The 23,601-nt window shown below is 36.8% G+C and overlaps 1 protein-coding gene across 1 annotated transcript; it reads left to right on the forward strand.

Moving 5' to 3' along the window:
* The first annotated feature begins 2,811 nt into the window (after positions 1 to 2,811).
* CLDN16 (claudin 16) lies at positions 2,812 to 23,462 on the forward strand. Its single transcript, XM_065876580.1, has 5 exons — positions 2,812 to 3,165; positions 15,008 to 15,110; positions 18,663 to 18,827; positions 21,683 to 21,874; positions 22,541 to 23,462. Exons 1-5 carry the CDS (start codon positions 3,052 to 3,054, stop codon positions 22,672 to 22,674), a joined length of 708 nt encoding a protein of 235 aa, XP_065732652.1. The 5' UTR covers positions 2,812 to 3,051; the 3' UTR covers positions 22,675 to 23,462.
* The last annotated feature ends 139 nt before the right edge of the window (positions 23,463 to 23,601 follow it).

The following is a 23,601-nucleotide window of genomic DNA, read 5'->3' on the forward strand; positions in this document are numbered from 1 at the left end:
TTTTATTGAAGTATAGTTAATTTACAATGTTTAGTTTCAAGTGTACAGCAAAGTGATTCAGTTATATATATATATATATATATATACACATATATAATTTCTTTTTTCAGATTCTTTTCCATCATAGTTATTATAAGATACTGAGTATAGTTCCCTGTGCTATATAGTTGGTCCTTGTTGTTTACCTATTTTATATATAATAGTGTATATTTTTTAATCCCAAATGCCTATTTGACCCATCCGCCATCCCACTCTCCCCTTTGGTAACCATAAGTTTGTTTCCTAGGCTCGTGAATGGTTTACTCTGCATGTGCACCTCCGTGCTCACAGCTCCCAACACGTTTGTCTCCTCCTTTGAAGTGCACTCACACTCCACCCATGGAGTCCTTCTTACTCATCGGTTAGTCTGCATGTCTCTCCTTTCTTGGATCTCCTATCATATTATGGCCTCACCCACAGAAATTGACCCTTAAGCATGCTTGTCTTACGTGATTCTCTAAAAGTACTATACTTTGATTCAGGCACAGCTCTATAGTCACATTAATGGTCTCCCAATCCTTAACCACATAAGACGTCCAGTACAATTTGGGGAATGAAATAAATTAAGGTACAGCCTATATATTTCCTGTGAAGGAATCTCTGATTTCCAGAGATATATGTGTACTGGTGTGTGTTCCCATGCATAGTGCCTGCATGGAGCCCAGTGTTTTTTTCCTTTACTTCACCTTCTTCATTAAGTCCTGATATTTGGATTTGGGACCTGTTATGGTACTAATTAGGGAAGACTTTGGTACCAAAGATGTAATTCTGGTGTCCCCCTCCCACAGCTTTGTCTATGAGCCATAGTGTATGAGTCTGTAAAGTAATATGCTGGTTTTAATGCTGATTTTTCTTCTCTTCTTCTTAGTCTCTCAAAGCATGGTCATCTGGTTCAGAATCAGAATTTTATACAAGACATTTACAAAATGTGAACTCTTGACTTCCGTTCCCAATTTCCCGAATCCAGATCTCTGAGGGTGGAGCTCCCAAGTCTGCATTTATAACAAGTGGCTTTGGAGATTCCATTGTGCACTCAAGTTTAAGAACCATTGCTCTGGGGTGCACTGTTAGCAGGAAAAGTACATTGTGGAAGGTCCCTGGGTGGCAAGCCAGCAGCCAAGTCCAGGACTTTTCCTGTAATGGGCATGTGCTTTTGGAATTGGTTTCCCTCCCAGATCAACAGATCATGAGCATTTTAGATTTTAGGGCACAGGGACAGATTCACTTGTGACTCATCGAAGCAGCCTGTGTGCGTTGTAGCTGCCTTACACCATAGGTAATTCCGTTCTTTGAATGGGTACTTTAAAAACTAAGTGTTCTTTTCCCCAATTGTTAGGTGAAATAAGTCAAAAAATAAATAAATAAAACTAAAAGCAATTGTAATGCCGCTCACAAACTAATGATAACTACTGATAACATATATACTTTATTGATGGCAGTAAATAGACATATTCCACATATGGTTTTACAAATGATTTTACATTTATATTTACAGTTTATACTTTTGAACACAAATCAATTAGAAAATAGCAAATTTTAGTCACAAAAGTTTATTATTTTAATATAGACTTGAAGGATGTTTTATCAATACTGATTTTAGTCTTTTACCCTAAATATTATGACTGAATCATTATTAAGTGGAAAAAAGTAAACCCTTCCTGAGCTGTCACTAAAATAACTTTCTTAGGAGATGATTCTTCCCAGAGTAATGACCTATTTCTAATCCTTTTCCCTTGTTCCTCTGTCTCTTTCTCTCTCAATCTCTCTCTCCCCCCCACCTTTCTCATTCCCTCTCTTGCATTAAGAACCATGTAAAATATTTTTTATTATCACTTAAAAATCTGTATTTTAGTGTAGAGAGGTCTATCTGATAATGATTAAATGAGGGTATGTATGCTCTTTTAAGTATTTTTTAAAATTCTACTGGTTATGGAATATTTATACTCAATAAGTCTACCCATTCGGGTGTAGGTAAAACTCTAGTTGCCCCTGCTATATCACAGACTTAAAAAAATCCTTTTATTCTAGAATAAACAGCTTCTTTTTCAAGCATATTTTCAAACATTGGTTCATGGGGGAAAAGTAATCATATAGGGAATTCTTGGTCATGTTAATATTTACTATTTAGCTACTTTTGTCAGACACTGTCTAAGTGATTTACAGACACAGTATCGTTTAATTTTCCCAAACATTTCATGATGTCTGTTTGTATTAATATCCCCATTTTACAGAAACCACAGCCCAAGTGCCTTCAGCCTGTAAGCTTCAGAGCAAGGATTTATACCCAGAGCTCTTTGGGTTAAAATGCACAGCTCTTTCCCACTGAATGATGTTGAAAGGTTAGGAGCCATGGCTCTACCTGGGGCCCAGGTGCTTGGAAACCCTTTATGGGCTGTTCTGTCCAGCACTTTGGAATGCAAACTCCCTTGAGCAAGCCCTTGTTAGCATAGTTTCACCAGTGGCCTGTCTGTCTAAGGTAGTCAGCGAATATTAAAATAGTCCTAATAATAAAAGCACTCAGTCAACCATATAGCCCCCTTACTGAGGGGAGGAGGAGAATAGCTCACTTTCTCTGGAGGGCCTGAGAAGGATCAGTTTACAGGCGTCAGCATGGGGTGTGACCCTTCTTTCTTCTCTCCATCTTGGCGCTGACACGTGCCTCTGGTGACCATCATCTCACATTAGCCCACGGTCTGGGCAGGAAACATTACTGGGGCTCCTTTTCTCCCCCACCCAAAACATTCTCAGTCCTTTCACTGACCTGGCTTCTGATTGGAGGCTCGTTGCTTCAGATAATGACCTCCAGGACCCCTCTGTGGGTTACAGCCTGTTTGTATTACTCTTACCGCAGCTTAAGACGCCTGCAGTGGGGAGTAAGGAAAAGGAAAAGACCAGCATTTTCAACATCCCCAGGTACCAGAAGCACAGAAGACTGACAGCATTCCAGCTACCTGCGTGGGTCCAGGGCTGGCAGCTGCCCATGTGTCCCTTGCAGACAGGCTGTTCGTTAAGATGAGGGATCTTTTTCAGTATGTCGCCTGCTTCTTTGCATTTTTCTCTACTGGGTTCTTGGTTGTGGCCACCTGGACAGACTGTTGGATGGTGAATGCAGATGACTCCCTGGAGGTAAGAAGTCAGCAGCTTCTTTTACTGACCCAAGCCTGTCCAACTTTTCTCTAAGCCCCACTGGCCCATTACATTCACTAGGACTAAGATAGTAATAATAGCCAACATGGTTGGACTTGCTTCTTACTTACTACTTATTGAGTCTTTACATTATTAGCTTATTTAATTCTCACAGCTCATCTATGAGGTAGGTATTGTTGTTATCCCATTTTACAGATGAGGTAACTGAATAAGCCCTTTTTCATAAAGGTAAATTTACACAAGCGTAATTATATAAGCTTTCTAGAAATTCACCTCTTCCATTGCTGCATATACCAAATTGAATAACATTCCATTAACATCCTTTCTCACAAGCAGAAATTTGTTAATCTTGAAGACAGCATTAAAAGTAGTATGATAGACTTTCTTAAGGAGTGATCATCTAGATGTTGATCAAGTGATCAAACTCAAGTCATATAAAACCTACCCAATTACTGTGCAATGGAAAAAATGTCATTGTAAGGAGTTTCCTAGTAGGAGAAAACATTCTCTGGGAAACCAAGTTTTTCTAGTGTGTCCCAAAGTACAGGAGACAGATATGGGTTTAAGAAACCCTCTTTTAAAAATGAGTTGCTCTTGGGAACCTACTCTTCATGTACAAGATGAGTGAGTGGTTCATATTTGAAAATTTTATTTTTCTCACTGGAGAAGCTCTGAAAGAAGTAGTTTTCAAATTTAGAATTATTTTCTGTGGCTATAGGAATCTGAGAGAGGTCAAACTAAGTGAAAATCAATTCTTCAGACTCAGCAACTATTCATTTGTAAGGTTTCAAAAAGCATAGGTGAGAAAAAGAAACAATATATCAGGAACTCACTGAGAATATACAGCAACTCACTATGTTCTCCTATGTACATCCTGAATGGAACAATTTACTCTAGCAAATGCTATACGTTTATGAAGTTTAAGAAAGATACCTGAGGGCAAGTTTTTATATTTTTTCTTCTAATTTTATTTATTAAACTTCCAAGTTGGAGTTTCGAATGGAAAGTAATAATCTTTTGTTTCTCTGTGTATTATTTTTGCGTTTTATTTTTTCTTGCTTTTAAATTTCCTCTGACTCTTACATGGTATTTCAAAACCAAGAGAGTTTTAAGTGCTTCTTTAGCACTAGAAAATTATTTTTCTGAAAATTGTGATAGAACTGAAATACTATAAAGGATGTCTGCTATATGTTAATCCAGTGGTGCATTATCTGGCCATGCACATAAGTGGTGAATGAAAAAAACAAACCAAAACTGTCCTTTGAACAGTACTCAGAAAAGTGCAGATAGAAATGTTCTTCTGCCATTAGCTTGCTAGAGTATGGGCTGCCAGTAGTAGGTGATGAATACAGAAATATGTTGGACTTGAGCTCACTTAAAATTATGTTTTTAGAAACATGCAAAATCTCATCTAAAAGCATTCTTAAAATATTTTCCAAAGCAATTTGAAAATCTTTCTCCTTAAGCTGATGGAACTGCTAACTTCACTTGATAAGAAATGAAAGTTTAGAAAGGGTCAGACCTTGCTGAGACGGATTGGGAGTTCTGGCATTTAAAGTGCCTTCTTGCTTTCATCTCAGTACATACAACCAATCTTCCCTCTGTTCTGTGCAAGAACACTTCTAGGTAAAATGAGAGGAATGAGTAGTCTAGTTGATTCACCTTGAGTAAATCCTTGCTAACCTCGGACTATAGTTTAGTAGTTCTTAGCTTCTTTCATATTTCCCATACTTGAGATGTATTGCAATAAATCTTCCCCAGTAATCCTCCCCATTAAAAGAAGAACCCTTTAGTCATTTGTAGAGACACGGATGGATCTAGAGACTGTCATACAGAGTGAAGTAAGTCAGAAAGAGAAAAACAAATATTGTATATTAATGCATATATGTGGAACCTAGAAAAATGGTACAGATGAACCGGTTTGCAGGGCAGAAATAGAGACACAGATGTAGAGAACAAATGTATGGACACCAAGGGGGGAAAGCAGCAGGGAGTGGGGGTGGGATGAATTGGGAGATTGGCATTGACATGTATACACTAATATGTATAAAATGGGTAACTAATAAGAACCTGCTGTATAAAAAAATAAATAATATTCTAAAATTAAAAAAAAAAGAAGAACCCTTTAACAAATGAGGCCCCCTTCTCTCCAACAGTCTCTTTATTTGTCAGTATTTTTAAAGGGACATGGAACTCGCATAACAATTACTCCTTCAGTTGGCTAGCATATAAAGCCATAATATTATCCATAAATGTCAAGGTTCTGATACTAACTGACTCAATTTTACTGTTTTGTCTCTTTGCTTCCTTCCTTGTGCATATATCGTTGTTGGTCCATATTAACAACTCACTTTAAACAACTACTGGACAAAAATTGACACAATAAAAGAGTTTTTTAAAAAAAGCATACCCATAGAAAATTTAAACAAAAAGGAATATAATGAATTTTTTGCTTTGTTAATCTTTGACAGTGATGTAGGCATCAGTGTTGGAAAATGGATTCTGTAGTTCAGTTCAACATAACAAACATGAAATGTATGTCATTTCAAAGGTGCCATGCAAATCCTCCAAGGGGAGTCAAAGCTAAAGCAAGAACCATTCCTGCCTTTCATGAGCGCACGTTTAGGGAGGAACAAAGATGCACATGAAACTCTAATAAAGGGTGTAGGCCAATTCATATTTGAGAAAGAAATGAACAAAGCAAAGAAGAGAGAATGATTATTTCCTGTCAGGAGCATTGAGACAGGCCTCAGGGAGGAAAAGACATTTGAACAAAGCGTCAAAAAAGATGCCAAGGATTTCAAAAGTTAGAAATGGCAGCAGAGGTCTTCCAAGAGAGAGGACAAATAACAAAACTACAGGCTAAAGGTGAGTAACAGGGAGCAAGAAGCAGAGCTCAGGTATCCTTTTGACTTACTAGAGAATACTCAAAATACTACAAAATAGTATGGGGCCTCATTTATACCTGCCCTGAAGAGGTTAAGTAAAGTAAAAACATTAGGAAAAAGAAATAGCACACGGAATTGTGCACAGCCCCAAGTCAGGGACCAGGGGTCCTGAGCTACCATGCTTCTCCTGTCATTCTTGATTCATGTGTGTCTTGGGGAAGACTGGTGTGTGAAGAGAACCTGGGTTTTGAAATTATTCCAGCCTGTGTTCGCATCTTAACTGTCTTCTGTGGAGCAGTCACAGCTTGTGTCTTCAGCTCAGTTTCCTCAATTATAAAATGAAGTTGAACTCAGTTGTTTTAAGGTCCTTTTTAGTCCTACATTCTTTATGAACTCCGTGACTATGACTTTCAGAACTCCTTGACTATGACTATGTCTAGAGACTTGACTATGTCTTCCAGAGAGATGGCCAGCCGCTGGAGGACTGATGGCATCTAGAACCTCCCTAGAAATTTCCACTAGGAAATCTACTGTGAATAGTCTTCATTTTTCTGTTAACTTTATATGCTCTTTCTTCCTATTTCCCACTCTACTTCTCTCCTTACTTTTTTTCTCCCTTCCTCCCTGCCTCCTTCCTCTTTCTTCTTCTTCCTCTTCTCCCTTCCTTCTCCCCCCCACTTCTTTTTCCTCCCTTTTAAAAAACCTTTCATGCCCTACTTCTCTTTTATTCTGCTTTTTCTATTCCCACCCTTCTCCTTCATCTCCTTTATCTCTCTTTTGTGCTCCCCTTTTTTTCTTTTCTTTCTATAATCTTTCATTCCACAAATGCTCTTTGATACCTACTGTCTACTTGGCACTGTGGTGGGTACAGGTTATGAAGGAGGATGAAACTTGGATCTTCCTTAGGTTTCTCCCAGCATATTGGCAGAGACAGACAGGTAAACTGATAGACAGTATGATATGACCAGTGCTATGATTACAGATAACTGTGAGTGGCCAGCTCACTTAGTCGTGTATAATGAGTGAAGGCTACCCAGAAGAAATATCTAAACTAGGCTTGAAGAACAAGTTAAGGGGGAAGAAAAAGTAGAGAGTATTGCATGCACAGGACATGATATAGGCAGAGGTCTAGGTATGAGAGTGCTGTATGTTTATCACTTTGGACATATTGGAAAAAGTTTCCAACATAAGGAGGAGAATATAAGGGCTGGATCATCGAGGGCTTGTGTTCATGTAAAATATAGATCTTATACCATAGACAAGGGTGGTTCACTGTAAGAAAACATATATGTGTGTTTTAGAACGAGCAATCATTCTGGCTAATGTGGGGAATGATTAGAAAGGGTAAAATGAATTATAGGGAGATCAACTAGACAGCTTTCCCCATAAAACAGGAGGAAAACATTGATGGTCTGAACTAGTGTGGCAGCAAGCATAAAAAGGGTACAAATGAACTTGTTTACAAAACAGAAGTAGAGTCACAGATGTAGAGAACAAACTTATGGTTACCAGGGGATAAGCAGGAAGGGATAAATTGGGAGACTGGGATTGACATATACACACTACTATATATAAAATAAATAACTAATAGGAACCTACTGTATAGCACAGGGAACTCTATCTACTCAATGCTCTGTAATGGTCTATATGGGAAAACCATCTGAAAAGAGTAGATATATGTATATGTATAACTGATTCACTTTGCTGTACATCTGAAACTAACACAACATTGTAAATCAACTATAATTCAATAAAATTTTTTAAAAAAGACATGAAGATATGGGAAACTAAAGAACTCACATTGATGGGATTAATAATTGATTGCATGTGGGGAAAGAAGGCTGATGGAGAAGGAGAAGTAAAATTTGAAATCCACTTTACTGTTTTGGGGTAATTGGAGGAAGGATGGAACCACTCACCTAGAGCTGAAATGGAGGAAAGTTAGTCTCTATACAGAAGTCATTAAGCAGCAACATCCCTGGACCATGACACTATTTTTTTCTTACTTAGATGGTTGCACAGCACCTTGAGGGGGCCAGGAAGGGAATGCTTTTCAGTGTGGATGTTTACAGGTTGGACTTGATGTTACAGGGACCTAAGATTAAATCCCACCCTGCCAGGCAGTAGCTGTGTGAATTTAGACAGATGTTTAAGTTGTGTAAAACTGCATTTCCTCTTCTATAATGGGAGAGTAACAATATGCACATGGTGTCTTGTAAGGGTTAAATGAGCCTGTGGATCTAGTTGACCGCAGTACCAGGCAAATACAAATCAGTCAATAAATGTTAGATATATTACCATCTATTTGCAGTTTATTGTTTTGTTTTTGTTCTGGAGGAGGAGATGACATTTTGTACAATGTTCACTGAAGGGAGAAATATGCGATTTAAGTTTTGTTCCTATTTTCTCTATTGATTCTCTTGGACACATTTTGTTTACTTCTCTGAGCTGTGGTTTTTTCCATTTTTACACTTATGACTGTTCCCTTTTTGTCTAACCAGGGGAATAAGGCAGAGAATAGAGACAAAATAGCATAAGTTATATACTAAATATATTTTAAAAGAAAATAAATTATGAATTAATAACAAAAATATGTTAATTACATCATAAAATGTGTAATTCTTCATTATCCACAGTAAAATAGGAAAGTAGCTTCTTCACAGAGTTACTGGTCTCTCAATTGTCAGAAAGAAAAAATGTTTTCACAAGTTTATTTCATTTTTCAGTTCAACTTTTGTTAATTATTTACTGAGAATTTGTCACGGACCAAGCACTGTTATGATTAAAATTTTATGACCCCAAATGAAAGGTAATCCACATTTGGATTTATTTTATCTTCATTACCAGGTTCTCCCCTGGGATTTCTATTTTAATTAATGATGCTACAATTCTTTCATACATAAATATTGAAATTATTAGAGCTAACATGTACTCTGATTATATATACTTGTTTTGCTTTCCAACTGATTTTAAACTCCTTTAGCAGACATTTGAGCCTAGGAATATTCTTTAATTTGCCTCATGCTCTCCTACAGCTCCTAGCACCCCCTTCCACATAATGGGAACTCAGGATGCATTTGTTAATATGAAGTGAATGGGTACCTATTATGATACTTGACATACTTACTAAAAGAGTGAATAAATGAGTGAAATATAATGTGAAGTGATATTTGGAAATCTCACGTTGAACACTAAATAAGAAGTATCTCTGTAGAAATACCATCACTTTTTCTTAGGTAAGAGATTCTCTCTGGAGAGAATCCGGACGATGCTCCATGGTTGGGTAGAGCAATTAAAGTCGATAGCGATCAAATCGAGACATTAATTGAGAACAATCAACGTTGTATCACATGGGAGATAGCAAACGTACTCAAAATATCTAAATCAAGCACTGAAAATCATTTGCACCAACTTGGTTATGTGAATCGCTTTGATGTTTGGTTTTCACATAAGGTAAGCGAGAAAAACCTTCTTGACCATATTTCCGCATGCGATTCTCTACTTAAACATAATGAAAACGTTCCGTTTTTAAAACAAATTGTGATGGGTGATGAAAAGCGGATACTGTACAATAATGTGGAACAGAAGACATCATGGGGCACGCGAAATTAACCACCACCAACCACACCAAAGGCCGGTCTTTATCCGAAGAAGGTGATGTTGTGTATATGGTGGGATTGGAAGGGAGTCCTCTATTATGAGCTGCTTCTGGAAAACCAAATGATTAATTCCAACAAGTACTGCTCCCAATTAGACCAAATGAAAGCAGCACTCGATGAAAAGCATCCGGAATTCGTCAACAGAAAACGCATCATCTTCCATCAGGATAACACAAGACCGCATGTTTGTTTGATGACCAGGCAAAAACTGTTATAGGTTGGCTGGGAAGTTCTTCATTCATCCACCGTATTCAACAGACATTGCACCTTCGGATTTCCATTTATTTTGGTCTTTACAGAATTCTCTTAATGAAAAAATTTCAACTGCCTGGAAGATTGTAAAAGGCATTTGGAACAGTTCTTTGCTCAGAAAGATAAAAAGTTTGGGGAAGATTGAATTATGAAGTTGCCTGAAAAGTGGCAGAAAGTAGTGGAACAAAACGGTGAATACATTGTTCAATAAAGTTCTTGGTGAAAATGAAAAATGTGTTTTTTTTTTTACTTAAAAACCGAAGACAGTTTTTGGCCAACCAAATATATATATATATATATATATATATATATATATATATATATATATATATATATATATATATATATATGTAAATTTCTCCTATGTAACAGGAGGAGAAAATGCCAATTAATTAAAGTATTTTTAAGTTTCTCTCTTCTCAAAAGATATATAAAATATATGGAGGCATGACAGGCACACTCAAAACTGCAGAAGATAAGACAATGCAGGCAAAATTGTGTGTTGCCACTTGTAAATATTTTCAGAGGGATAAGAAAAGGGAAACTGGCAAAGGCTAGGATAGAGAAAAGAGAAACCTTAATTGGAAACTGCTAAAGAGGTTAGAATAAGAAATTCCAGGATTAAGGAATTAATTTATGCCATTATAAACTCAACTAGGAAGAGGGACCATCAGTCCCTCTTCCGAAAAGTTTCCTGAAACTATTTTTCTATGTGGTATCCTGCTCATCCTTAGTATTGTGGTAAACACTTTCCAGAGCCAGTTGAGTGGATAGGGTCCAGGCTGACACCAAATCAGCATAAACTCTCTGGTCTCAATAATATTTCTTTAACTCCTGGATTTAGACATTCTAGCCTGTTCAGTCAAGTCAAAAGGACATATTAAGCCTCAACTGTGTGTACAGTATATCAGTAACCATTTTCTATGCCAAGTGAGAAATGAGAGTTAATGTGTATGAATTAGAAAAATTGACAAATATTTTCCCTCAGTAAACATCTTTTGAGCATCTATTATATACTGAGAAGGTGGATTTGTAAGCTCCTTGAAGCAAGGTGCCATACCTTTCTTGATCATTGCTGTATCCCCAGCACTTAGCCGGTTGACTGACACGTGACAGACATTTAGTGAACATAGTTTGAAAAGCAGACTTGGGAGACAGATGCACATAAATGCACATAAAAAGATAATGCAATATTATAAATGCTATAGAAATATGGACTAGTTACTGTGGGATCCAAGAAGAGATTAACTCCAGCTGGAGAGACTGGGAGAATCTCATGGAAGAAGGGATATCTTTGAGGTGAGATTTAAATGACAGGGAGAAATTTGAAGATCCACTCAGCTCCTGCTAATTGCTGCTATGTGCAGCCAGGGAGTCCAGGTGGCCAGACTGACCAAGTTTCCAAGGGAAGCCAGAAAGCTGTACTCTTCTGTAAAACCTCACTGTTTCACTGTTGGCAGGTAATTAATATTAAGAAATTTAGGTTGGCCTCATGTTTGTGACTTGCACTTTTATTGCCACACATTGGATAAACTGACTTCTTCCCACTTCAGCACCAACAGATATTTATTGAAATGATATAAAAATTCCCTGAGTATTATTTTATATGTTATTTATTAATATATGAATCACATGTTAAGAGCACAAAGATTGAATTTGTAATCGTCTATTTTGGACAACGCTGTGAGATGAAATTATTAGTTAATATTGTTTTTACCCGTTAAGTAAGGTTAACCGTAAGATTTTAAGCGTGAGTCTGCTTTGTAAGAACCTTGTCTTAAAACTTTAAAGAATGTAGATTTGTTTGTTTTAGAGAGTTCTTAATAAACCATTGTATAACAGGAGGATAAGTGAAGATTCTAAATTATAGGCAAGGAGGGCTTTCCTAAATGTGATAAATAACGAACAGTCTTTTAACCTTGTATTTTGTGCACAAAGGCACCTTTAAGGGTGTCTCCAGTAAGTGCTATATTAACACAGAAGTTTAGTTAATTACAGCCGCTATTCTCACGTACCTTAACTGAGTGTGAATACCAAGCAATCTAATATTGTGCCCCTAAGCATTAATACCTAATGAAATTGGATTCCTTGTTTCCTTTAATGAGCTCATTGCTTTTCTAAATATGGTCATTGCAGGTAAATGATCAATAGCCTTGAAAATGACACCATTACTGGATTATTTTGGCAAGAAAAAAATACTCTTTTTAGTTTAAATATCCTCACATATATAGCTCAGCTCATTTCCTAAATAACCTCACATATAATGAGAATGACTATAGTAGGTTTTATTTGTTTGTTTCAGTGGCTGGGTTAGACAGCAGGAAATTGGGGACAGTCACTCTCTGATTATAGAATAGGACTTCAGGTCCATATAACCTAGCTCAAATTGGAATGAACTGGATCCAGTGTGTTCCTGTTAATTGACAGACTGAAGGGTAATAGGCTATGAGAAGGCTTGTCTTCTGTTGTGGTAAAATAGTTCAGTACAAATTGTCTCTACTATCCATTTCTTAGGGCTGCCATAACACATTGCCACAATTTGGTGGCTTAACACAAGTGACATTTTTCTCTTACAGTTCTGAAGGCCAGGATTTTGAAATCAAAGTTTTGGCAGGGCTACACCGCCTCTGAAGGCTCTAAAGGAGAATGCATTCCTCGCCTCTTCCAGCTTCTGGTGACATAAGCATTCCTTGACGTGGGCCCACGTCACTCCAGTGTCTGTGTCTGTGGGCACATTGCCTCCTTCTCTTCTGTCTGTCTCTCCTCTCTGTGTCTCTTCTTATAAGGACACTTGTCATTGGATTTAGGGCCCAGCCTGGTAATCCAAGAGGATCTACTTTTCTCAAAACCCTTAATTTAACTACATATGCAAAGTCCCTTTTTCCAAATAAGGTCACATTCACAGGTTCTGGGGATTAGAACATGGGTACATCTTTTGGGGGGCTGCCATTCTACCCATTACATCTACCTTTCTCCACTTTCATATGGTTAGTTAGTAATGCTGAACTCAGTCACTACTCAGGTTACTATGCTGTTGAAGTATTTTACTAGTATTATCATTTATTGAGCAAATCATCTATGTTGTGTGTGTTTGTAATTTTTAATTCTTATAGTCACCCTAGCATTAGCTCCTTTATAAAGATAAGGAGATTGAGGCTCAAGAAAGGTAAGGCCTTGCCAGGGATGCAACACAGCTGATAAGAGTGTCAATTTAAAGTCTGTGTTTCTTCAGTTATAGCTTAAATTTCATGTGCATGTAAGTTTAGATAGTCACATCCTTCTTTAGAAATTGATATATTAGTTTTCGCAAGATGGATTTTCTTTATCAATATTTTGGTCTCTGTGGTGCCTCAGGTCAGATGATATTCCAACATTCTAAAACATCACTACTAGATTTAATCTTAGGAAGAGCAAGCCAAAGTGAGGTTTCATAGAATGATCGCCATAGGATGAGATTAAAGTTAGGGCTTACTACTTCATCCAAAACTATCTTCCAGTTTCCAGTTCTGGAGTACTTTCACCTGAAGTAAAATTGGAATTAAAAAAAAATAGGTTTTAAGTATACTGCAGTGCTTAAGAGCGTACACACAGACTGCTGTGTTTGAATCCTATCTCCTCTATTTAACTACACTTTCTGGGGTTATCACTTAACTTTCCTGTGCCTCCTTTTCCTTATTTGTAAAATGGACAGTAATAATGATAGATCACAGGATCCTCTAATTAATAAGTGAGGTGATAATACACTTAAACAGTAACTGCTTCAGAGTATAGATTCGATATAGAGTTATTAATTATTACCAATTATAAGCATTTTACATACAAAGTGAAAACAGAAGTACAACATTCAAAATTGTGATGGAGTAGCCAGCAGTAGAGTTTTATTTGGTGCAAAACACAACTTCAACGCAGAACATGGGTCAGAGTTTCATAGCGCAAATATTCTCTGATATAATTTTCTTTTGCAAATCAAATGTTTCATGTTCCTTCCTTTCTTCTCCGCACCCATTATAATCTCCCTGCCTTTGCATTTCTCTTCCCACTCTGCTCTGTCGTTTCTTCTTTCTTTAAGGAAAACTTTAAGCTTTCTTTTTCCAAGATAATTTGTGGTTAAATCTTACTAAACTATTCCCAGATTGCCAAGGTAATGGGAATCTGTAATCAAATCAGAATAAACAATCATATTAGTTCTGATCCACATGTATAAGCTCTGTCAAGAATACTTGAACACATTTTCTGTTGGCATGTTTACAATTCTAGGAAATCTATTTTGACTTGCAGCTTATAGGTAAAATATGAGAAGGCTCAGGACACTTGGACCTTTTAGCTCTAAGTGGATACTTAGAATCATCTGTACAGCATTTCTAAGTAAAAGTGATTTATGACTGCAAGGTTGTATGAAATTAATGTTCAGTTTGTTTACATCCATCTCATAGCTTAAACATTGGTAGTCCGTCAGTGGAGCGAGGAAGAAGTAGTATGGTCTTTATGTATAACTTTCTTTGACCATTATTTTAAATTTATGAACTTCATATATAATAACATGTTTCTTCATGGGACTCATTGTTCATGATGAAGAAAAATTAATGTACATTCCTAATAGACTCAAGATGTCAGCAGTTATCACCTATTGTTATATTGATTTTTTTTTTTGGATAAGTAAATGTCAGCATATGGTAGTGAAATGAATTGTCGCCCTATTAAACTGACTCGATGATAGAACCAGCCATAGGCATTTGCATATGTTTAATTCTGATTTTATCCATTTTAGGCATGACTTCTTACCGCCCCCACCCCCAAATCAGGAAGTGATTTTACTTCCTGGTGGGGAAAGCCTTGAATTGTTAGTGCTTAAGGGAAAATACTGTAAAACGCATTGTGTTTGTTGTAAATGAAATTCTGATCATGCTTGTAACCACTGTACTTTGCTATCAAACTCACAACAGCCAAGTTCTTCCTTTGATCAAGGTGAATTGAAGTGTGTCTGCCTGAGTTGTTTCACATGGTGTCTTCTCCAACATCTAGGTGAGCACAAAATGCCGAGGCCTCTGGTGGGAGTGTGTCACAAATGCTTTTGATGGGATTCGCACCTGTGATGAGTACGATTCTATACTTGCTGAACACCCCTGTACGTATGCCTTAGACCTCACCCTTGTCAGGGAGGGAAGACCAAAGGAAATTGAACTCAGGTTTCCATTATGTGTTTTTGTTTTTTACGATTCAATATTAAGGTTCTGTCCAGTTTTAAATGTTTCAATTAGAAATTTAGTTTATTTCTAAAATGTGAATTGAAACATTTTTAGCATATTTTATCTTTTCCCATGTATTTATAAATTCCTTTAGGGTAAAAATATTATCTTGTTCAGTTCTGCTATCCCACAAAGGGTCTGGTATAGTGTCTTATACACAGCAGGCTTATAGTAAACACTTTTTAAATTGAAATGAAATCTTCAGGGTGCAGTGATTTTATGATTAGAATTGACCGGTTAGATGAAAAGCATTTCGGAGATGTCTTTTAGCTATGACTTAGGTCAGATAGAAAGTTTACAGTATTTCAATGGATGACTTGCTAAGAAAGAGAGATAGTGGATATAGAGGGGCAGAGACAGAGACAGAAAAACAGATAGGGAGACAGATAGGCAAAGAGAGACACAGACTGTGGGATCAGGGAATGAAAACATTAAAATATGTGACACATTCTTAGCAGAAATAAAAAGCCATCTCCTAGATCTTCCCTACCTTTAGCTTTAAATTATAATTAGGTGTTAACAAGGCCCATGTTTCTATGAATAAAAGATTTCATAGATCGAAAAACCTTATTACTGATTCTCTCAACTCTTCTCCATACCATTTATTTATTTATTTGTGTGTTTGTTTGTTTATTTACTTATTAGAACATCCAATCGTGCCAAGAAATACTGGTGCTGTTATTAAAGCAAATTGGTTTTAGTCTCTTTCAAATCAAATGATGGGTGGTGGTACAATATCACAACTTCTTTTCTTAAGATAAATGAAAAGTAAACCCTTAGAATGTGACTTTTCCCCTGAACAGCTATTTCGGTGCAGGGAAAAGCACTTAAAAGGAGCTGTGCTTTACAAATATCTTTCTCTGCCATTTAGGATTTGAGTGCCTGAAGCATTTTTTAATTCATAAAGCTTTTATTTCATTTTTTAGAAAAAGGCCTTTTATGTTTTCCTCTTTTTTTCCCTTCTTGCACTAACCTAGTTCTATCTACAAAGAAGCACGATTTGGTCAATAGGAATGGGCATTCATGTTCACGTGAACCCTAGGCTATTCCAGAAATGCAGTGCTATGGCTAGAGTTGAGAAGAAAATAGAAAGATGAAATATTTCAAACTTTTAAATATTTGTTATATACATTTATGTAAGAAGAAAATAAAATTATTCACAAGCCTACTACACAGAGAAAACCACTGTTTATATTTTTAAATGGTCCTTTATCTTTTGCCTATACTATCTCACATTTGTCTTTTGATATATTTTTACCTATTACTTTCAAATAATATGCTAAAAATCCATTAATTTTCTTTAAAAAATTCTATCATATGCTTAAAGACTAGAGAGATGAAAATGTGTTCTAAGAAAATAATATAACTGTACCCTCTAAGTTAGGATGTTACCTGTAAGAGAGTAGATTTTATTTTTGGTCTTTGTTATCTTTTATACAATCACAATTAGATCACCTTTCTCATTACCTTGTATACTTAGAGTATTTAGACCCAGATGCATTTTTATTTATTTATTTTTTGTGGTACTCGGGCCTCTCACTGTTGTGGCCTCTCCCGTTGCGGAGCACAGGCTCCGGACGCGCAGGCTCAGCGACCATGGCTCACGGGCCCAGCTGCTCCGTGGCATGCGGGATCTTCCCGGACCGGGACATGAACCCGTGTCCCCTGCATTGGCAGGCGGACTCTCAACCACTGTGCCACCAGGGAAGCCCCGAGATGCATTTTTTAAGGGCTCCTGTTGATACTGTTAATTTGAGCCCTTCTCCACCCCCCAAATCAGAATATTTAACATTATTCTGGCAGCCAAATCTCAGATAATCTCCAAAAGGAAATTACTGGCTGGCCAGCATTAGCAATCTCTTGCAGAGCTGCCCTCTCAGAACTGGGCTAGCCGTGTGGCCCCTGGATGACACCATAGGCATGAGTCCTGTAGTTCCACAGAGCATCTGAGACACACTTTGTATGGGAGCAAGGGTCAGAGAGGGGAAAACCAGGGCCAACAATGATTTCAGGGCACCCCATCCAGATAGCAACCCTGGCCCTGTTGATCCCAGGTTCCAGAAGAGGACTTAGAAAATTTCAAGGGAGGCACTCCAAAATGTGGGACCACTTAGTTTGGGGTGCTGAATAGGAAGCCCACACTTATATATAACATTTGAGGATCAAGGAGATCTGCTAAAATATAAAAACTCATATCACCTAATAAGTTACATAGTTTTCTCTTTCCTTAATTTTGAAGAAAACAAAATGAACTTTAGATTTGGCCTAAATTTTAAAAAATAATGTCACATTTTGAGATCTTAAATATTCACCTATTAATAAGGTAGGAACGGATTTTATGCATTGATTTCCTCTCTTTGATGGATTATAAAAAGATTTTATATTTGAAATGAGGAAAATTGGCCACATTTTCACAAGCCATCTATAACTAAATAGCCCCTAAAGTTGTCTCATCATTGAGGAAAAATTATTTCAATACAAGGAAACTCCAGGTCACTATGAAAATAAAACATAATTATGATACCATCAAAGGAATAAATTTTATTATTCCTCTCCAGTAGCCAGCTAAAGTAACAATAGTTCTGACTTCAGATAATTAACCCTCCATTTGTGACAACATTATTCTAGTTTTAATTTAGTGTCACTGGGACTCACAGGTGAGGAGGCTTTCATAGTTGATGATGTTCCCATTGCAGATGACTGCTACTATTCTACTTCTATTTACCTGATCTTCTCTTTCCTGGACTTTCTACCATATCTTCTCATTGGCCATAGCTTTAAAATATGCTTCGTTGACAATGCAAGGTTGAAGGGTTAATGCAGAGTGTTGGCCAAGAAGGGTCACCACCTGAAGGAATAAAAGAAAATAAATAGTCTTCTGTTTAATAATGGAAGCTCCTTCTCCTTCTAAAGATCTGCTGATGGCTCCTACCTGAACTGGCAAGAGAGGTCTTGAAGTATTTTATTCTGCTCCCCTATTTTAACCAATTTGTTACATTTTTTCAATGAAACTTCAAACAAATGTAGTGATTATTTATTTATTGAATACTGATTGGTTGTCTTCAGAAGAAGAGATACTCTACTTTCAATTCAGCATTAAGCTAATACTTGTGAATGAGACTCATTCCAAAACAGGAGGCAAAAAGGAAATAGTTACCTAGTCCCCACCATATGCCAGGCATTTTACTAGATGGCCAAAAAGACTATAATAAGCAGTCCTTAACCAAATAATACTGTTGATAGTCTCGTACTATTTCTGCATTTTATGAAAAATTAAGGGTATTTATTTTCAAGTTCATGCATCTTTAAAGTCTGCTTTTACCGGTGGGCATGTGTTAATGTGCGTGGTTGTCTGTTCTTTGGTGTACCTCTGTGTATTAACATGTCTCCTTCCTCTGACTATGCTGAAACCGTATGCTCCGATCTTCTAGTGAAGCTGGTGGTAACTCGGGCGCTGATGATTACTGCAGATGTTTTAGCTGGATTTGGATTTATTATCCTGCTCCTTGGTCTTGACTGTGTGAAATTCCTCCCTGACGAGCCATACATCAAAGTCCGCATCTGCTTTGTTGCTGGAGCCACATTACTTATAGCAGGTATTGGTCTGGACTAGTGATGGGGATAAAGATACCCAACTAAGGTCTTGGGATGAAGAAGGGTGCTGTTCTGAAGTAGTTCATTTCAGGATAATATCTGACTTGCTTTTCTAGATTGAAGGAATAAGGAGCACATCCACCAACACTGCTTTCCTTAGTTTTGGAATCAGATAATTAATCTTTTGTTAATATCCCTGGTCAGGGTTTATTGAAGTCCTCAAACTATTTTCTAACTATTTAAAAAGTTATATAAAGCTTTAAATTAAAAAAAATTGTGATTATTCCTGAAGTTAAATCCTAAAATAAGCCTCCAGTCGCCACCTTCTTGCCTGTACACGCACTTACCAGTTCTTCTTGGCAATGAACTAAACTGTACCAAGTCCTGTGTTAGGCTTTTCTCATGTGCCAACTCATATGATCATAACTGTAACAATAAACAGATTATGCTATTATCTCTACTTAAGAAGCTGGTGAATAAATGGAGTTCTGAAGACATAAATCAAGCATCACTTTATATGGTGTTTATTAGTGAAACAGCAAAATTGATATTTTACTGAGGTCTGTCATCAAATTCAATTTAGTCTTCCTTTATCATCATGTCTTTTTTGGATTGTAACATAAGTTGGGAGGAAGTACACTGTGAAAGAAATCAAAGTGTAGGAAGATTGAAAACCAATGAGTCCACTCTCCAGAGAGAAAACCATCTTCTTTTATGGTAGCAGCAAAAAGTTAGCAAATGCTTGCAGGTATATATATATATACATATATAAAATGTGTGACCTTAGGTCAGTTAATCCGTCTCCTTTTCTTGGTCTACAAATTAGCGTGAAGCCTCAGCAATAATATCTACTCCTAATTGTTGTTGTAAAGATCCCAATGTGGGCAGAGTAAGCCCATAGCTGAAAGTCTCACCCATCACATAGTCAAGAGTGGGGCCTCCCTGATATTTTCACACAAGGCCCTAAGGATCCTTAGGTTGTACTAAAAAATCACAAGAATTTAGCACTTTGTTTTCCTTTTAAAGATATTCATTCCCATGTCCAGCCTAGTTTTAACATAAAGCTTTTGTATGTAACAACGTGTTCATGTAACAAATTTAAACATCATTTAATGCTTTGCAGTTTTATTCTAGAATGCTTTTTGAGATATCACTAATCTACTCCATTTTTTATAAAATAGCAAAATGAACTAAATTTAAAGAAAAATAAGTCACTGAAGAAAATCCCTGCAGGAACGGCTAAAGAGATACTAAATTAAATCGCCAGAGATGGCCAAAGCCTTGGAATCCTCATTTGAAATTAGTATGCCATGTATATATTTATATATATATATACACACACACACACACATATATACATGCACACACATAGATATATACACATAACTAAAAGTGGGGTCTTTTTGCTCGCCGCTCAAAAGCCAATAAAGAGGTAAAGATGGTGGAAAGGAAAGTTTGCTTTATTTTGGATGCAGGCAACCAGTGGGGAGGGCAGACACCTGTCCAAAGGCTGACCCCAGCCCCCCACGCCCCGACAATCAGGGAGCAAGAGCTTTCATAGGTGGAGGGAAGGGGCTACATGTAGAAACAATACAGTCAGCTCTGACAGCCATCTTGAAATCGGTCATCGGTGGTCTGACCAGCGTCACCTTGATTGTTTTAAGTACAGTTAATCTTCAGTTCCATGGTCAGTTTGTTCCCATTTCTTTAAGGCCAGTTCTCAGAATTGTGGCAGCTTATGTCATGGCTACAGTCTGCTCATCATATAGTTAACTTCTTCCACCTGGTAGGGGTTTCAGTATCTATAAAACAGCCCACAGGATATGGCTCAGAGTACTATCCATAGCCCTTGAGAAGGAACTAAAGGTCCTTGACTTTGCTTACTGACTAAACTATCATTGTTTTGTCCTGTCTGACTGCTTTTTTTTCTTCTGCATTTTCTCACATCTCTGATTAAACTTATTCTTTGGCTAAAGTTTTTCCACAGACAAAAGGCAGGCGGAGGACGTAGGGGAGAAAAGACCATAAGGTCCTGCTCCGTTTCACACACACACACATATATGTGTGTATATATATACGTGTGTGTGTGTATATATATATATATATATGCATATGTATATATATGCACACATATATATGTATATGTATATATACCAAAATCTGTTTCTAAGTTTCGAAAAAAAGTTTTCATCCTAAACCTATGAGTTACAGTATTATGGGAAAGGTGTGGTAATTTACACCCTGTATTTTAATGGTTACTATGTGTTCATGATCTGGTCCTTCTTAAACTTCTTGCATTAAACAATTGGGAAAAGAATGCAATTAAATTGTGACTTCAATAGATATCACAGACAGACTTACTAGAGAAAAAATGTGAGAGTTTCTTGGGGGTTACAGATTTCAGAAGCACCATTTTCATATAGCCTTTTGTCTGACAACTCGCCACTCTTTTTTCTTACCTCTGAGCCCTGGCATGCAATTTATACCTTAAAAGCAAGAGGACTCTAGTGGCATTGTTTCAAGACAATCAATTTTCAGAAAGACTAATCTGTGAGAATTAAATTTTATTTAAGATGGACAAAATTTCTTAGTCTATCCTAATATAGTGTGGGAGTGTTAGATAAATTTTCAATTTCTACTTTAGTTATTTGTTTTTAACCTCAAAGTACTAAAATGAAGGACTTTAAAAACATAGTTTCCATATGGGTGCTGATTATGTAGCTGACATAACTTCAGTCATGGGGCTGGGGAGCCATAGAATACTCTTAAATACAATACAGTAGAATACTCTTAAATCTCCTTGGATTTAAATTTTTAAAAGGCCTGCATTATTTTTAGCAATTTTCATCTCCTTCAGGTGCCCCGGGAATCATTGGCTCTGTGTGGTATGCTGTTGATGTTTATGTGGAACGTTCTTCTCTGGTTTTGCACAATATATTTCTTGGCATCCAATATAAATTTGGTTGGTCCTGTTGGCTTGGAATGGCTGGGTCTCTGGGTTGCTTCTTGGCTGGTGCTGTCCTCACATGCTGCTTATACCTCTTCAAAGGTAAGAACAAAATAAAATAGCACACTTCCTTGCCTCCAGTATCATTCCTCCCAACCCAATGGAAACACAACTCACCAGCTCAAACTAATGTTGATAACTTGATCCCTACCTATTACCATTAGAAATTTCAGTTGTTCAAGGACAACTGATTTGCAGTACTAAAACCTTTCTATCCTGTTAGTGGTATAGTTGTTGAAAAGAAAAAAAAAGAATACTACAGCTACAACTGTATCTAACATTCAAATATATAATGGTTATTTTGATGTGTCATAATCTTATATATCTCACTTCACCCAATCAACTAAATTTACATCTACAATTTATATCTACAGAGAAGTAAACAGAGAGCCAAGTCAAATGCATACTTGTTGTTGAAAAGTGTGATGTGTTACTATTGGGTTTCTCAAAATGTCACTGAAAAAAAATAAGGAAATCCCTCTTCTCATAAGAAAGAAAAGAAAAGGAAATTACTTGATTGAATTTAAAATCTAAAAAGAACTTTCAAGTTGAAAATCTTAGAGTTTCTTCTAGGTTCTTAGATGATTCCTTCTTATAATATTTATATTATTGCCTCTTTTGGGTAAGAGTATATAAAATTACATTTTCCCCCAAACTTTACTGAGCCATAATTATTTTTATATCGCCATGTTTATCTCTTCCAAACAGATGTTGGACCTGAGAGGAACTATCCTTATTCCAGGAGGAAAGGCTATTCAACTACAGCTGTTTCCATGGCCCAGTCATATGCAGCCCCTCGGACACAGACTGCCAAAATGTATGCTGTAGACACTAGGGTGTGAAGTGACACATATCAGTCAGTGTGTATATGTTGTTTAACTAACCAATCAATATGTTCAAGTTAATAAAATAGCTGGCCAATCCAGGAACAGTTATCTAGACTTCCTGTTCAACTAAATCAATTGCTTAGCTTAATCAAAAAGTTTGATTCTCCTATCACTTCTCCCTCTCAATTATTCTTATATTCTTCCACATTCTTTTACTGTCTCTCTCTCACACATATACACACGTACACTTTCCCTGTATTTTAAGATAAGGTTGCTGGGATATAAAACTGTTTGTTGTGATATGGCTGCTAGAGATAGTGATATGGTGATGTTAAAATTAAATGACGCTTTAAGAATAGAAAACAACTTTCAAAAGAGGTCAGAGATTCTAATCTTTGAAAGGATTGACAAATTCTTAGCTCTCTCCCTGGTTTTTGGCTCACTTTTTGTATTCTCAATTGAGTGAGTTATTTGATAACTTTGAAGAAGATGATTCTTCCGAATTCAAACGAGTATATCAAGACTTACCATTGCTCTGATTCTGTTAAAATAGAAAAAGAAAATAACAGCTTCATGTACCAGTCACTGGTGGGAGTTAAAGATAAAAAGGTCCCCCTCCAAACTCTAAATGTGAAAAGCAAATGCTAAATTAATACCAGAGTCAGTGCTGACCTTCTTCCTCATTAACCACATTAAAGATCTGTGTATTTTTTTAATCACTACTCCAAGTTTGCCTATAGATTGTCAAATATTAAACTACAGCAGTTAATAGCTAAACTGGGGAGTTCACTTAGCATTGATTGGGCATCCAAATGTATCTCAAGAATGTAACATATTAGAATTCACCAATTCAGGTGTCCTCTCACACTGGATCCTCAGCACCCAGCAAAATAGCTGACATATGATAAAATGTAAAAACTATTTGTTGCTTGAAAGCAATAA

The sequence above is a fragment of the Phocoena phocoena genome, chromosome 4 (genome assembly GCF_963924675.1).
Source record: "Phocoena phocoena chromosome 4, mPhoPho1.1, whole genome shotgun sequence".
Classification (NCBI taxonomy): Eukaryota; Metazoa; Chordata; class Mammalia; order Artiodactyla; family Phocoenidae; genus Phocoena; species Phocoena phocoena.